Genomic DNA, 15,380 nt, shown 5'->3' on the forward strand with positions numbered 1-15,380 from the left:
AAAAAGTTTGAGAACCTTTTTTATGCATTTTGAAAGTTAAAATACCTAATTGAGTGAAAAGAAATATATTTTGAAAAGAAAATTTAAAGAGATATTATAGGTTAAGTGTTGAATTTTAATAGCATAGGCAATTTCAAGTGAAAATGATTATTAATATTTCTTTGTTTCAGTCCATTTTTGAAAAAAATAAAAATAAAGAAATTGTGCGCACGTTATATTTGTGTTATATTCATTGTGTTGTATGTTAATTATATTTTCATATTATATTTATAATCGTATAATTAATTTTACATATCATCTTGTTTTTGTTTAAAGTAGTATAAACTTAATAATTTATTTTATTTTAATTATTTTTTACGTTATGTTCATATTGTGTACCCATTCTTCTCATATTTTGTATAATTAGAAAAAATGATCATGTCTTTGTTGTTTCGTATAATAATTTGTTTTATATTGATTTTCACATTCTCAATCATTCTCGTTTTTTTTTGGTATGTTGTACAATTTGTATATAATTAAGGCATATTCTGGCATTTATAATATGAATCTTCTATTAAATTCATATTAATATTATTTTTAATTTCATGATTATAATATCAAAATTCACTCCTACTAACTCATTTTATTCCTATCATTCTTTTTACTCTCACTATCTTCAATAACCTTAAATCTACTTCATTGTTGTTTGGATTTCAAAAGTTGATGCCATGGAAATCATTTTTTCATACTGGTCACAAAATGTGCCCTTGTTTACCCTCACTCTACTACTACCTTTTATTTTTACGCCACATTTCATTTTATTTTTTACTTTTAAATTTTACTCTTTTTTTTAAACATTAACAACCACCATGTTTAAATTGGATAAAAAATTACAGCTTCAGAACTTACACAATTTGAGATATATAAATGAAGATGAAGTCTTGAAGACCCCGTTGGTAGAAAGATATATCGATAGCTCTACAACTATCCTTAGTTGGATGGCACAAGGATAGATAATATGGAAATCAAAGAATTCAAAGTTAGGGTTATTGGTGCCAATAGTTGTGGGTGAATGTAGTGCCTAATGCTCAACAAATTTGATGAGAACTAACGAATAAGGCTAGAATTATAATAAGCAAATTATTATTTATAAAATAAAACAAAAAGAAAAGAGAAAAAGTTTGAATCTGATTTAAATTTTATTTGTGGTTTTTTTTAAATTTATTTTATTTATAAAATAATATTTAATAAATAAATTTCATGTTAGAAAAGAGAAATGAGTATTCATTTATTTATAATTTTGTATGTAATTTTTTTTATAAAATCTTAAGTATTTTTTTATTGAAAATGATTTTTTAAATGTATTTTTTTAATCTAAAGTTTATTAATTTTTAAGAATCAATAATAAATTGACAAAATTTGTGAAGTTTGATTACTAAACGTGTTGAGTTTTTTTTTTAGAATTAGGACTAAATTAATAGAACTTATTAACATTAGACGGTTAAATTTGTTATTTTGTCAATAAAAAGAGCTTCCTTTAGTAATCTAACATATGATGACCAAAATATTAAATTTTGATAACATTAGTGACTAAAATAAAAAAATTAAACTTGAGTGACCGAAGCAGAAGCACGCTAATAGTTGAATGACTATTTTTACAATTTATCCAAAATTTTAATACTAGTAAAGAGAAGTTAATTTCATCTTAAATTGTTTTCTTTTAAATTTTCATCTCTATTTTACCGTCAAATATGGCTTGTGACAATCTTTTTATGGATATGGAAATGCAATGTGCTTTAACATTGTATCTAACACTTATAAAACTTATCTTAATTTCTTTTTTCAATTGTCTCATCCTAATTCCTAGATTGTTAATTAATAAAAATAAAAAAATTTAATTTTGAATAGTTGCCAACGATTCTATGATATGATCTTGGACCATTGCTCACTCTTGTAGTAAAATCCACGTAAACTATATTAGGATAAATTTTTATTTTGATCACTTAATTAAAAAAAGTTATAATTTAATCACTAAATTATTCAAAAGTTTTCGTTTAAGACACCGAACAATTAAAATCGATATTATATGGCGTTGTTTGTTCGCATTACCTACACTAATAAAAAACTTTTTCCATTTCTTTTCTACAATTTTTTTATGAAGCAACTTTGGATGTCAAGAATTTTCGAACCAAAATTTAAATAGATTTTTTTCCCGATCTTTGAAACTGACATTTAGATCAACTTGGACCTAAAATATGTTTTTCTATTCGTCGATAGGTATTGATCCATTGTACCAATCATCGAATCATTGCTTGGAGCTTGTTAATGAAACTTAAAAAAAAAAAAACTTAGTGACATAAATAAAAACTTTTAAATAATTCAGTATTTAAATAAAAATTTTCGAATAATTTAATAATTAAATTATAATTTTTTAATTAAATGACTAAAATAAAACTTATCATTTAATTTGTAATGATATCATTTACCCAAAAATAAAACAAACCGGTTGTTCAAACCGGTTTGGAGTTTTTCACGTTTGGAACAATTGTAGAATAAATAATGCTATTGAAAGAACGGGAACTAACAGAAACTTCTAGAGACCGGAGGGAAAAAAAAAAAAAACAAAGAGAGACCCTAATGCAACCAAGAAAAAAAAAACTAAAAAAAATAGAAATGCACAAAAATCCCCAAATCTAATTTCTGAATGGAAACCCTAACCCTAACCCGAATCCTTCTGTTCGGATCTATAGCTTTCTCCCGCTTTCGGAATCTCCGTTTCTCCTTTTTCTTCGCCGGAGGCTGAAACCCCCCTTCTTAGACCTTCAATTTAAACTTTTTTGCTTTTCCTTTCTTTTCTGTTTGTTTTTATAGATATAGATGGGATATCTGTTAATTGTACGGAAAATTGAGAAATAAGGATAGGGATAGAGGTAGAGAAAGAGTGTTTAGAAAGAAAGATATGGAGAGTGGAATAGGATCAGACGGAGGAGGAGTCGGGTCGATCGTATGGGTACGACGGAGGAACGGTTCATGGTGGCCGGGGAAGATACTGGGCCCCGAAGAGTTACCAACTTCTCACCTTATGTCTCCAAGGACCGGAACTCCGGTCAAACTTCTTGGCAGAGAGGATGCCAGCGTGTAAGTCTTATTTTTTGTTCTTATTTGTGAATTTTATTGCCTTCATTCATTTGAGCATTGCAAAGAAAATATTTACAAGTCGTTTTTAAAGAAACAAATGTAGAACTTTTACTTGTTTATACTCCTAGAGCAGTCTGTGATTCAGGATAGAATTGTAGTAGCGGAAGAATAGAGAATAATGAGATTTATGTCAATTTTAGGAGTGTTTATAGCAAATGAAGTCCAGTTGTTCCGAGTCTTACGAACTTAAGGTACCAACATGTTAAGGATTAATTGAGTTTCAGACAGAAAGTGAGAATGATCCTACGAATATAAGACATGAAGAGCAAATGAAGTATTCTGGTGTCGCACTATAATTTGATCTCGGTTTTGATTCATCTTTAGTTTTGCTTAGGAAGTTGTGAATGGTTGATGGTTTTCTCCAGAGTCTATTCCTTGTCACTGTGCAGAAAGGTTTCTGAAGATCTAAAATCTAAATATGGGTCTGAATGACATATATCATTACTTCATTGTTTTTAATTAAAGAGAGAGGAGAATAGGGTGGAAGACTAATCAGAGCTGCAATTAATTTTTTGTTCATCTATTATTTGAATGCTTGACCTATAAATAGATACCAACAATTATTTGTAAAAGACTAGCACCGTTACCACCGTACACACCCATGCACATTTTTATTTTCTTAATGGCACATTATATGTTACCTTGCTCAATGAATTAATAATGTAACACTTTGACGTCATTAATGTCCTTAGAATAATGTTTGCACTATTATGTTAGTTAAGAATGTCAAAAAGGATATGACTTTGCCCTTGTACAATGTACTTGTTGAATTTTTATGGCCCTAGCTATGGCCCTTTAAACCTTATTCTGAGCAGTGGAACATAAAAATATCTGTTATCTTATTTCATTGCTTCTTTTTTATCCATGTTAGAGTAAGAGATGCCATAGTGATGTTTTCTACATTTCCATGAAAGATACAAGCCAAAACTGACTTTTAGAAGTATGGAGAAAGGTTATTTATGTAGTCTTTTGGCGATTATTGTATGTCATAATAAGTCAGAAGTTCTCTTTTCAAGTTTTAGGCCAACAAATAACTTTGGTATCCACTAGCATATCTGAAGTTTATTAGAAGAGAACTGTATTTGAGGCAACTTTGACTTCTAGTTATGCTAATTTGATTGTTAATTTACTGAGAATCTGATACTGTTATTTCTTTGCTATATAAATGCTTTCGTTATTTGTTGCTATGTTAAACGAGTTCTGGTCCTAGAACGTGGCCCCTAAGTTTAATTAATCCATTCGTGTCATATTTTCCTAGACAATTCCTCTACATCATGGAAAGACTATCACCTTTCCTTTCCTTCCCTTCCTCTTTTGCATGTTTATATTTTTTCCTATCCAGGTTGTCTTCCTTACCTCTCATATCCCCATTTGTCTGGAAAATTTTGAAGTTCTCTAATTCTTTTAAATTGATGTGGAAAATGTGGAAATAACCTGGGAACATAAACTTTTTAGATTTGCATTACTCCCATCATTTTGCAACTGTTTTTGTGGTCATCTTATTTGGAGAATTTTCCTGGGACTTCCTTTTGCTTTATTGTCTCCCTTTTCTGTATATATTTTGTGGATATAGTCTTTATGATGTCATGACTATTTTTTTTTAGCCTTGTTTTGATTAGAATATTTATGATATATAATCTTCTGTCTGATTTCACTTTATTTTGCTTGTAAGACTTTTTCATTTTTTCCTTTCTTCTCAGTGATTGGTACAATTTAGAAAAGTCTAAGCGTGTGAAGGCATTTCGATGTGGGGAGTTTGATGATTGCATTGAAAGGGCAGAATCCTCACAAGGTATGCCACCCAAGAAAAGAGAGAAATATGCTCGACGGGAAGATGCTATCCTTCATGCACTTGAACTTGAGAAGGAATTGTTGAAAAAACAAGGAAAATTTGATAGACCTTCCTATGCAAAAACTAAATCTTCTAGTTCCACCAAAAAGGATTCTGGAGGTTCAGATATTAGTAACGGGAAACCTGGGAAGTCAAAATCAAATCAATCCAGGAGTCAAGATACTTCCATCAAGGGTGAGACAGTGAGCAGCCCTGTAAACTTGCAGAAAGACCAAGTCGAAAATCAACCAAGTTGGAAAAATAACCCTGCTGAAGTCTTACCCCGGATGAGAGGATTGCAGGATTTGGGGCTCAAAACTGCATATGCAAAACAAAAGCTTACATCTTATGGTGCTATGGATGTTGATGAGACTCTATCTCCTTCCGGCAAGGTTTCTAGCATGGGAAGGAACAATCACATAAATGGTAAATCTTGTTTAGATGAAATGAAAAGGTTACATGAGGGAATTACTTAGCTGTTTTTTGTCAATAGATATAGCATGAGACATCCTTTTGTTAAAGTGTTGCAGAATAGTGCGAAATTAGATGTCTCTTGATTTTTTGCATCCTGATGTTTGTGCTGTTTCTACTTCTATTTCAGGAGGGGAGCAGAGACGAGGTGTTTCCCAGGCAAAGAGGAGCAGATGCATGTACTTCCCACCTGAGTCATTTGATGCCTTGGATTATAAAGAAATTCCTCCAACTCAGATTGAGATGTCACCTTCCCATTTTGTGGAGTGTGATTCTTATCCTTTTCGTAGTCACATTATTGAAGATCATACTAGGGAGTTCTTGGAAGATGTTGAATCTGGTTCTTCTGAATCAACTTCCTCTGAATCTGAGTCAGAGTCTGATTCATCTGAGACTGAACCAGATATGGATGAAGATATCACTTCACACTCAGGTTAACTGATCTTATTCTTAGTTCTAGTTTCATCCATTATGTTGAGAAGAGTATCTTGCATCCTAGATAAATCTTTTTTCTACTTTAGGATTGAGCATATCCTACAGACATGCAATCCTTAGTTCAAGTTTCATGCATTATGTTGGGAAGAGTATCTTGCATCCTAGATAAGTCTTTTTTCTACTTTAGGATTGAGCATATCCTGCAGGCATGCAATCCTTCTGTTGCTGTTACTTGACTTGAGAACCTTAAGTTTCACATACTGTTTTCTGTTACCTATGTAGCTCAGACTCAGGTGTAGGTGTTGGGTGGAGGCATGTGCGAAAGTGTCTAATTCATTTAAGTGTCTTAAATTGAAGACATGTAGATACAGCTAAGAAAGATCTAAAACTACGATACAGGTGTGGGGGACACATTATAAATTAATAAAGTAGTCTATGTTAATTCAATTATAATGGAGATTTTTTTTATTGAATTATAGATGGGATTTCAAATATTATTGTACATTCCAATTTTCTAAAATGGCTTTGGACTTTAAAACCTTGAGAAACCTTTTTGAGCTCTAATACTCTAGTCAACCTCCTTGGCGCATAAAGTAGTTAAATTGAAGCCCAAGTGTCCTAATTGACCCAAAACATGCAAAAACCAAGCAGCATAAACCAAATGGATGATAGAAAAGGACAAGTACCTTGGTGTAAGAAACAAGATAAACAGTATTCATGTATTTGAGCTTAGAGTTTTTGACTTTTCAATGCAATTTCCAACCCCAAATTTTTATTATTTTTGCCTCTTTTTGTGTGCATTTCAATGCTTTTCCAATCTTCCTTCTCATGTTATTTTCATTCTCTTTCTTCCATCTTTCTTTGCCATCTCCCTAGAGAATCCAACCCAGATCCCATACAAATATCTGTGTTGAGTTGTGTTGACACAAGTGCTCTACCTATTATGGAGTCTGAACAACGGAGCATTGTACACATTAATGGTGTTCCTTTAGTTTAAACATACTTGTAATTGTTGGTTGTTGAGAAATAGGCTAATATACTAAAACAGCCCCTCAACTACTACATTTTGTTTAAACAAGCCCTTATACTATTTTTGTAGTTAAATAAGCCGCCAACCTATGATTTTCACCCATGGAAGCCATTGATTTTAATATTAAAGGAAGATATTTTGAATTTTTTGCATTTAATATTGATATAAATTTGATGAGAATAGTTTATTAAATAAAAATAAAATAATATTTTAAATTCTTTTGAAAGTGCTTATATATATAATACACTTAATAACTCTTTTGAAAATTCAAATTACTCTTTTAAATTTTATGTTGATGGTAAAGTGTATATAATTTCTATTGCATTAACAAAAAAATTAGGATAAAGAACCTAAAATTCAAAATATTTTTAGTTTACCTAAAATTCAAAATATTTTTACTTTGACATTAAAATCAAGGGCTCTTATGGGTAAACATTATAGGTTAGAGGCTTATTTAACTACAAAAATAGTATAAGGGCTTCTTTAAAAAAATTATAGGCTAGGGGCTTATTTAACTACGAAAATAGTATAAGGGCTTCTTTAAACAAAGAGTATTAGTTTAAGGGCTTTTTTAGTATATTAACCTAAGAAATATTTGAAATTCTCTTTCATAAAAAAATGTAATTACTGTTATAAAATTTGCTCATAATATATATGTATTTATTGTAGTTTAAATGAATTATAGAGTAAAGTGGTCAAAATTTGTAGTTGAAAGATAATGCTTTAATCCAAAGCAGAGATCTAGAATGGAATCTGAAAGTTGGTTTATTGGCTATGTATGAATTCAGAATTTCTCCTTGGTTCATAAATACCCTATTCTAGATGTCAGCATATAAATATGCATGAAAATAATATAAATCATAGAATTGTAATATAACATTAACAATTTTCAAGGGCCTATATATGTGTATATAAATAATCTTTTGAATTTGACTTAGTTTGCCGATCAAAATGTGGGAATTTGATAACTCTTGGGTGGGCATGGCCCCCTATGGTTTGACTGCCATCCATTGATGTCCTTCTGGTTACCTTAGAAATTTGATGTTTTGTCAAGAAAGCATCGTGACTTGTCTAACTATTTGTGGTATTGATCTCTGCTCTTGGACTCAGCATATTAGACCGTGTTGACAGAAATAGACATGGATATGAGTGTGGGTATGGGATATGTGTTGAATTCTCCTTGCTTATCTAGGGAGATGGCGAAGAAAGAAGGACGAAAGAGAATGAAGAAAACAGGAGAAGGAAGATTAGTGAAACATAGAAATACACTTAAGAAATAGGACAGAAAATAATTACAATTTTGATGGTTGGAAATTTCATTTAAGTGTCATAAAGTCTAAGCTCAATCATGTGACTACTTTTCATCATGTTTATTCTGCCAACCTTTTTTTTATCCATTTGGTTCATTTTGCTCTGTTTTGGGTCCATTAGGACACCTACACATAGTTTATCTACTTCTTCAGGCCAACTTGGGTCCAGAAAATTTTTACATTCAAAACTCATTTTAAAAAATTGAATGTACAATGATATTTGAAAGCCCATTCATGATTCAATAAAGTCTATTGAAATTGAATAAACGCATACTATTATATTAATGTTATTATGAGTCTCAGCACCCATAATTTTGTTATGGATCCTTTGGATTTAAGGCAATTAATGAATCAGATTTTTTGACACATACAGACACCTGCGCTTGAGTCCAAGAAACATCAGTGTTGGTTACATGATGGAATTGATGTTTAGTTTGGAAAGCATAATGGCCTGCCCAACTATTGGTAGTTTTTGGTAACTGATTACTATTCTCATTATTTCTTTATTCTATGTATTCAGGTGCTACTGTTTGTAAGGAAGTCCGATTGGGTGGCTTTCGAAGGCCGGACAGCCTAGGAGGTGGAAGCATGGGCCAGGGAGAATCTGACGAGTCATCTCTTTCTGGTGAGATGTCTCACTTCTATTCTCATGATCACCTTTCTATGAATGAAGCAGTGTCCAAATGGCAGCTAAAAGGGAAAAGGAACATGCGAAATCTGACAAAAAGGTCCATGGATGCAGCAGAGATAAGAGGTTATGATGGATCTACTTATGGGACATATCATGAAGAAAGGGGAACTCTTAGAAGAAGGCCATTAGGTCATAGTTCTCATTTAAATCATGACTTCGACGATGATGTTGATGTGGCTGATTGGAGTGCAAAAGATTTTTGTACCCAAATGGTTGGATTTGATGATAGAAGATACTTGCGTACACCAAGGGATACATTCAGAAGGAGATATAGTTTCAACCATAACATCACTGATTGGGAAGGAATGCCTTGGGAGAACCATGCTGCTGTGGAAAGAGAGTGGGAGGAAAGAGTGTGGCACTTTGATCCGACATTTGCTGCCCATCGTAGTTTCCGTGGGAAGAGAAGATCTATGTTGATGGATGTTGATTTGAAAGTCCAAGCAAGCTATCAGAAACCTCCTGTACCTATTGTTTCATTGTTAAGCAAGTTGGATGGGAAGGCCATTATAGGGCATCCCATTCAAATTGAAGCTCTAGAAGACAGTTCAACTGACACCCTTCTCCCAACTAATGGTTATTTCAGTAATGGACTAAATAACCATGATGGAAATACTTCACTTCCGCCTGCATGGAGGACTGCCAAGAGGACCAATTTTAGGGTCCCCCGGCCCAACCCGCCATTTGCATTGGGTAGTTATGAAGCAGCTGAATATCAATCCTTGGACCATGAAGGTGAACCACCTTTCAAGAAGTACAATACAGGAAGTTCTGATTATAAGGCAGGCCTGGTTAAAAAGAGCATATCTCATGGTTCACGCTCTCCAACTGAGAGGAAATTCCAAAAGAAGTTACCGAAGAAGGTAAGCTTAATTTCTAGCCAGAAAACAAGAGCTCTGTCTTCAATTGGTATAGAACATAAACTCAGCTTGAAGCCTATACATGATAGCGATAACCACCAAATGGATGGATTAATTAGACCAGAGTCATCTGGACCTACAACAGTGGCTTGCATACCTGTCAAACTAGTATTTAGTAGGTTACTTGAGAAGATCAATAGGCCACCTTCAAAAGCAGCTAGTAAAGTGATTTTCTCCACTAGTGATGCAGTAAGAGGTCCGTCATAGATTACATTGTACATTGATACGATGAGACATTAAATATTGTTAGCAAAATAAGCAATTGCTAATTTCCTCTTTTTGACAAAAAGCATTCCCACCACCAACTGCATTGTCAGCATTGTCAAGTTGAGGTGTCTTCTTTCTTTCCAATAATTAGATGAACCAGGTAAGGTAATCAGCTTCGAAACTAAGTTACATGATAAGAACATATTTATTACTTGTAGCGTTCTAGGGGTTCACTTGACATTTGTTTCTGAGAAATCAATGGAACAAGAAGCAGGCGGTTCGGAATTTGCATAAAATCTGGTTTCCTCGGGCCAGCCTATTCCATTATTCTTTACTCTTGTTCGGGCAGTCAGGAAATGGTTGTCTAGTTTTACCAACATAAGTAGATTTTGACTGTAAAAGTGAATATTACCAATAACAGGACAGGATAAAAAGGCGATAGCATTAGCAGGTGGAATCTGTTATACATACATATATATTTCACTTTTACATTTGTTTTTAGATGTGTACACTTATTATATTGAAAAGTACTTTATTTATATCGGAGTAGGTTTTATAAATCGAATGCTATTCATTCAAGCAGATATAACCAACAATCCCGGATGGCTGGGTTCTGCTATCCGTTTGTTCTTCCATTTTCAACATATATATATTCTGAGTTTCTTTTGTGCTCCTAGCAAGCTTATGTATTCACATTTTTACAATTACCTGACTCGGTTACTTCATATGGTGGCTGTATTTTAGCTTTTTCTGGGAAGACCGAACTCCATTTTGGGCGAAAAAGAAATTGTATTTATTAGCAGCAATAGTGCAAATTTCGCTAATCCAGTTTAACTTTTTACTTTTATTTTTAGGTTTCAAAATTAAACTTTTCAAGTGGGATAAGATTTATAAAATAGGAGCTCTTCTTTTGTTAAATAGGGTGATTTTAGAGAAGAAATAAAATTGAAAGATGTTACGAATAAATACACTAAAAAAAAGAAGAATATAAATACAACATATTCAAGATTATAATACGAAAACCAGATGAATTTCGCTATCTGACAAATCTTCATGAAAAGCTTCGACCGGTTCTGCTTAAAGTTTGTTCTGTAAAATTTATGTTGGGGAATCATTTTCATTTGCTACAAGCAGTGCATGCAGCAATAACAAGGTCTTACAATTCTCAAGTGAACTGCCGCCTGTTATAAGTATCTTCATGTACAAAAACAGGATCCTGAGAGGTCTGGGTTGGGAACTGAGGTTGTCCCATGGCTATGCCGCCACCCTGATTTGGAACAGCTGAATTGCCCCAAGGTTCACTTGTGTTCTTTGCTGTGTTTAAGGTGAGATAATAGAAGATCCCAAAAACCACACTTGCAATGGCTAAGATAGCTCCCCCAGCAAAGACTCCGGGTTTCACGACATAGCAGTAGTAGTTGCCAAAGTACACACTCTCTTCACCATGTTGATCATTGAGTGCAGAACCAGTTAGCAAGAGAAGGAAAGCTATAACAAATGTGAACCTGCATGGATATGGAATAAGCATTTGATTCATTACTCAAAGACAGAAAGTCGGCACACAAGCAAAACCAGATTGGACTATTAAGCCTAAGTGGGACTACTCACATCACATGGAATAACCAAGAACACACCTCTGCTTTCTTTAAAGTTCACATTAACATTCAGGCACTCTTTCAAACATTAGAAGATCTGAGCTTCAGAGATCTATTTAAGCAAGTAAACGCTCTTTTTTTTCTCTCAAGTTATTCACTAGCCATTCTCTAACTAAAAGCAAGCTGAAGCTTTTATTACAAAATTTTCTAGATATACCAGACCTGTCCTCATCTCCCTCTATGCAGTAAAAATCAACAAAATGAATTAAAAAAAGCTGACACTCTTTGGAGTTTATTTCTAAATGGGTTCTTAGGTTACAGTGGCAAGAAAAAATGATATCACAAACTTCAATAACAAGTAGGAAAACTTCAAGAGTTGCAATCCATACACCTATGAATCCTTCCAATTCAAAGTTCTTTCTCCAGGCACATTAACAGTCCAAAGACCACTCATATTCTCAACCTATAATCCTTGGCTCAAGCAACTGGCGAACAGAAACAAACATGCAGAACTGGAAATCAACTAGACACCCATATATTGAGGTTCTAATCCTATGCTTCTTAAGCCAAATAATCCTCTTTCACAGTCAACTCCAATTTGAATATAAGGCCACAACAACACCCAAATGAAACCGGCCTGAAGACCCCACTTATATATGTAGGCCAAATGCCAACTGAAACAATGGCAAAACAAGCAGACTATAACCATAAATCAACAAAGAACATACAAGGCAATGCATGTCCCACCCCCAGGCTTTGATATTATGCTAAGCACCCAAAACCAATTGCTAACTGATTGTCAAAAGATGGAAAAGCCCAAGCCGAGTTTGAGGTCACAATAGACACCTAGTTGAACTACTGATCCTACAACTGCAAATGCCTAGCATTTCATTAATTAATTTCTTTCAAACATCTTATTAAGAAGATAACTAGTAGATGTCGCCTAAATTAGGACTTAGGTATAAGTATCTAAGCAAAAAGTGTCTAGATGTTTAATTCACATCACTAAGAAGAAGAAGCCAGAAAGCCAGAAATGACTTCACCAGGAGATACCAGCAAACCAAACTTCACTTCAGAACAATGGGATATCCGTATCTAAAACAAAACTCTAGGGCATCCGCACTCAAACAAGAATCCTGTTAAGGATTCTTTCATTTAAAAAAAATTAACCAGAGTAATATAGACATTAAAGTTTAAATGAATGCCACTAAAATTTTGCATAGAAGCTATTTTTATTATTCTTAGTATGATGATGATTGTGCCCCACTCTACAACAACAAACAGGCAAGTGGAGAAAACTTCTTTTGGTTTTAGAAAAATGCATCTATCTATTATCAAAAGCTGATTTATTCTTCTCCCAAAAGACAAAAACATCAAATTAAGCCAGTTTGGCTTAAAATGATAAGGATGATTGAGTCATGGTGTCCTCTTATTTAAAAGGAAATAATAACTATCATGAACAAATCAAATTGAACATACAGGTCGTTAGAGTAGTGCAGCAATAAAGGCTACTTATCCTATGAAGAAAGCACAAGATCCAGGTTCCAAAATTTAGTCCCTAGTCCTACCAATAATAATAAGAAAACAAAAAACATATGATGCGAAAAATAAATCAGGAAAAAAGTCATATCAACAAGTGCTCGAGAATCACCAAGAAATAACATAGAAGACAAGAGCTTTTGTCCAGTAGGAGTTCCAACTTCGACTGGTTCTTTTGCAGCAAATACACCCAGTTGGAATATTAATAATTATATGAGCTACCAGAAGTGCGGCAGCAGCAGTTAAGCCAAGACCAAGTGCAGGACTCCGGGGATAAGAACATTGTGTAGTGGATACGAACTTAACTTCTGAAGCCTATATGAGGGAAAAAAGAACAATTGGTCATCACAAGAATTCCAGAAAACATATATCCAAGTAAACTTAATGCATGGCGAAGTAGTAGCATATCATTCATATTTTCAGTTTCACAAGCTCCAATTAAAACAGATTTTGAAAATTAATTCCAGCAGGTATTTTGGACAAAATAGATGAACCAAGTAACTTCACCATTTGTACTTGTCTTTAGAAACATAAAGCTCTCCACACCATAGATTCTGCACTTAACAATTTAACTCAGGCTTCCAAAAAAATAGCATGGACTCGTGAGTGCAAGCATTCAGCTCAAAATTTTAAAGAAACATCCAATTATATGAAATATTAGTGCTCCCCGTAAAATGGAATACAGTGAAAATGGAGACAAATAAATTGCTTTCAATGTGCAAAAGAGACTAAAGTTAACTAATCAAAGGGTTGTTGTAAGAACTTGCCCAAAGTCCCATTCAAAGCATGCACAAAACTGAACTCATGCAAGTGGAACATGGAAGTGGTTTAACCAATACTCATTCTATATGCCAGGATGACTAAAATATGATGAAAAAGAGACAGAAACCTCACTGCTAGAAACTCTCCCATTATTTGGTAAGACTTCAAACTCTACAGATCAAATCCCACTTTGGTCTATAATGAATCTCTCCTCCATTAACTTTTCAATAATAATAATGACTAGCCCTCAAATAGATTGAATTTTTACTTCCCTGTGCTTATGTTAAAAATCTGGTTTCTCTATGCTTCTGTTTCATACATTCATCCCTTCAGAAAAACTCCCAATAAAAAAAAGGCACTTAGCTAAATAAATACCAGAGGGTAGGGCTCTCAAAGCATTATCTTCTATGTCTGAGTTCACAAGCACTAAAAAACAAAAGAAAATACCATCTGGCTTCTCTATGTTTCTCAAGGAATTTTTCATAAGAAATCACAAGCATTAAAAAGAAGAAGAAGCTATAGTCTTCTACTAAAAGAAAATACCATACCCACTAAAACAAAGATGTCTTAACTCTTAAGTTATATTTCATTTTTCATCCCCCATGTATACTTAAAAGGAAAAAAAAAGAGAAGTAGACAATATATATTTTTTAAAGTAGCAGTTTTTATTCTTTTGTAGAGTGTTGATCACCCCAAAACAGACAGGAGTAAGGCAAAGCCAAAAGAAAAAGAAAGGGAAAAAAGGACAAGAATTTATAAGAAATTCATCACGGAAGATCTAATCAAAACTCTATATATAAACTTACCTTGATCCTAGTAGCTTCAGCAGCAAAACCAGTAGCAGCTGATAATACTCCCAGAAAGGCGACAACACTGCATAAAACTAAGCCCTTTCTTTCCATCTATTTCTCCTTTGCACAGCCCTTGTTCAAAACTTGAGATTTTCTCTTTGTCTGAAACAGATACAAATTACTTAGGATGAAGGAAGTTGTTTTTCTGAAAGGGAAAAAGAAAACATAAAGTTGGTACCCAGACCAAAGCTTGCTGTTTGCTAATTGTGGCTCTTAGATATATTATGTATTTTTTATATTGGGTAAATTACAACTTACCTTAGAATAATAATTATTAGTTAGATTATATTATTTCAAAATGTTATAAAATAATTACTAAACTATTTTAAAGTTTTTATTTAAAACTGTAAATCTTTTGCATTAAAGTCTAGCTAGCGAACTCTGAGCTTCGATTTGACGATGGTATAGACGAATAGAAAAATATACCTTAAATTTAAATCGATCTAACAGTTAGTGTTGAAATCAAAGTAGAAAGCTGTTTGAATTTTGATTTGTAAATTTGTGATATTCAAAACTATTTCATGAAAAAAATTAAACTATAGAAAAGAAGAGGCAAGAAAC

General features: G+C 33.1%; 2 protein-coding genes across 2 annotated transcripts; one reads left to right on the plus strand and one right to left on the minus strand.

The window, feature by feature from the left end:
* The first annotated feature begins 2,563 nt into the window (after window positions 1-2,563).
* Window positions 2,564-10,611, plus strand: LOC107924777 (uncharacterized protein At1g51745). Its single transcript, XM_016855368.2, has 4 exons — window positions 2,564-3,117; window positions 4,878-5,434; window positions 5,610-5,912; window positions 8,775-10,611. The coding sequence occupies exons 1-4, from the start codon at window positions 2,939-2,941 to the stop codon at window positions 10,070-10,072; spliced, it is 2,337 nt and encodes a 778-aa protein (XP_016710857.2). The 5' UTR covers window positions 2,564-2,938; the 3' UTR covers window positions 10,073-10,611.
* A 401-nt stretch (window positions 10,612-11,012) lies between these two features.
* LOC107924786 (uncharacterized) lies at window positions 11,013-15,032 on the minus strand. The gene is made up of 3 exons (XM_016855378.2): window positions 14,775-15,032; window positions 13,319-13,521; window positions 11,013-11,577 (listed from the first exon to the last, which is right to left on the minus strand). The coding sequence occupies exons 1-3, from the start codon at window positions 14,868-14,870 to the stop codon at window positions 11,238-11,240; spliced, it is 639 nt and encodes a 212-aa protein (XP_016710867.1). The 5' UTR covers window positions 14,871-15,032; the 3' UTR covers window positions 11,013-11,237.
* Between the last annotated feature and the right edge of the window lie 348 nt (window positions 15,033-15,380).

The sequence above is a fragment of the Gossypium hirsutum genome, chromosome A02 (genome assembly GCF_007990345.1).
Source record: "Gossypium hirsutum isolate 1008001.06 chromosome A02, Gossypium_hirsutum_v2.1, whole genome shotgun sequence".
Lineage (NCBI taxonomy): Eukaryota > Viridiplantae > Streptophyta > Magnoliopsida > Malvales > Malvaceae > Gossypium > Gossypium hirsutum.

What these genes read in the sequence shown, in the direction of transcription:
- LOC107924777 (XM_016855368.2), top strand. Translation starts at nt 2,939, where the DNA reads ATGGAGAGTGGAATAGGATCAGACGGAGGAGGAGTCGGGTCGATCGTA. An exon ending in AAGGAACAATCACATAAATG is followed by an intron (nt 5,435 to 5,609) that starts GTAAATCTTGTT and finishes CTTCTATTTCAG; the next exon opens with GAGGGGAGCAGAGACGAGGT. An exon ending in AGATATCACTTCACACTCAG is followed by an intron (nt 5,913 to 8,774) that starts GTTAACTGATCT and finishes CTATGTATTCAG; the next exon opens with GTGCTACTGTTTGTAAGGAA.
- LOC107924786 (XM_016855378.2), bottom strand. Translation starts at nt 14,870, where the DNA reads ATGGAAAGAAAGGGCTTAGTTTTATGCAGTGTTGTCGCCTTTCTGGGA. An exon ending in CTGAAGCTACTAGGATCAAG is followed by an intron (nt 13,522 to 14,774) that starts GTAAGTTTATAT and finishes TCCCTCATATAG; the next exon opens with GCTTCAGAAGTTAAGTTCGT. An exon ending in GTCTTCTATGTTATTTCTTG is followed by an intron (nt 11,578 to 13,318) that starts GTGATTCTCGAG and finishes ATATCCATGCAG; the next exon opens with GTTCACATTTGTTATAGCTT.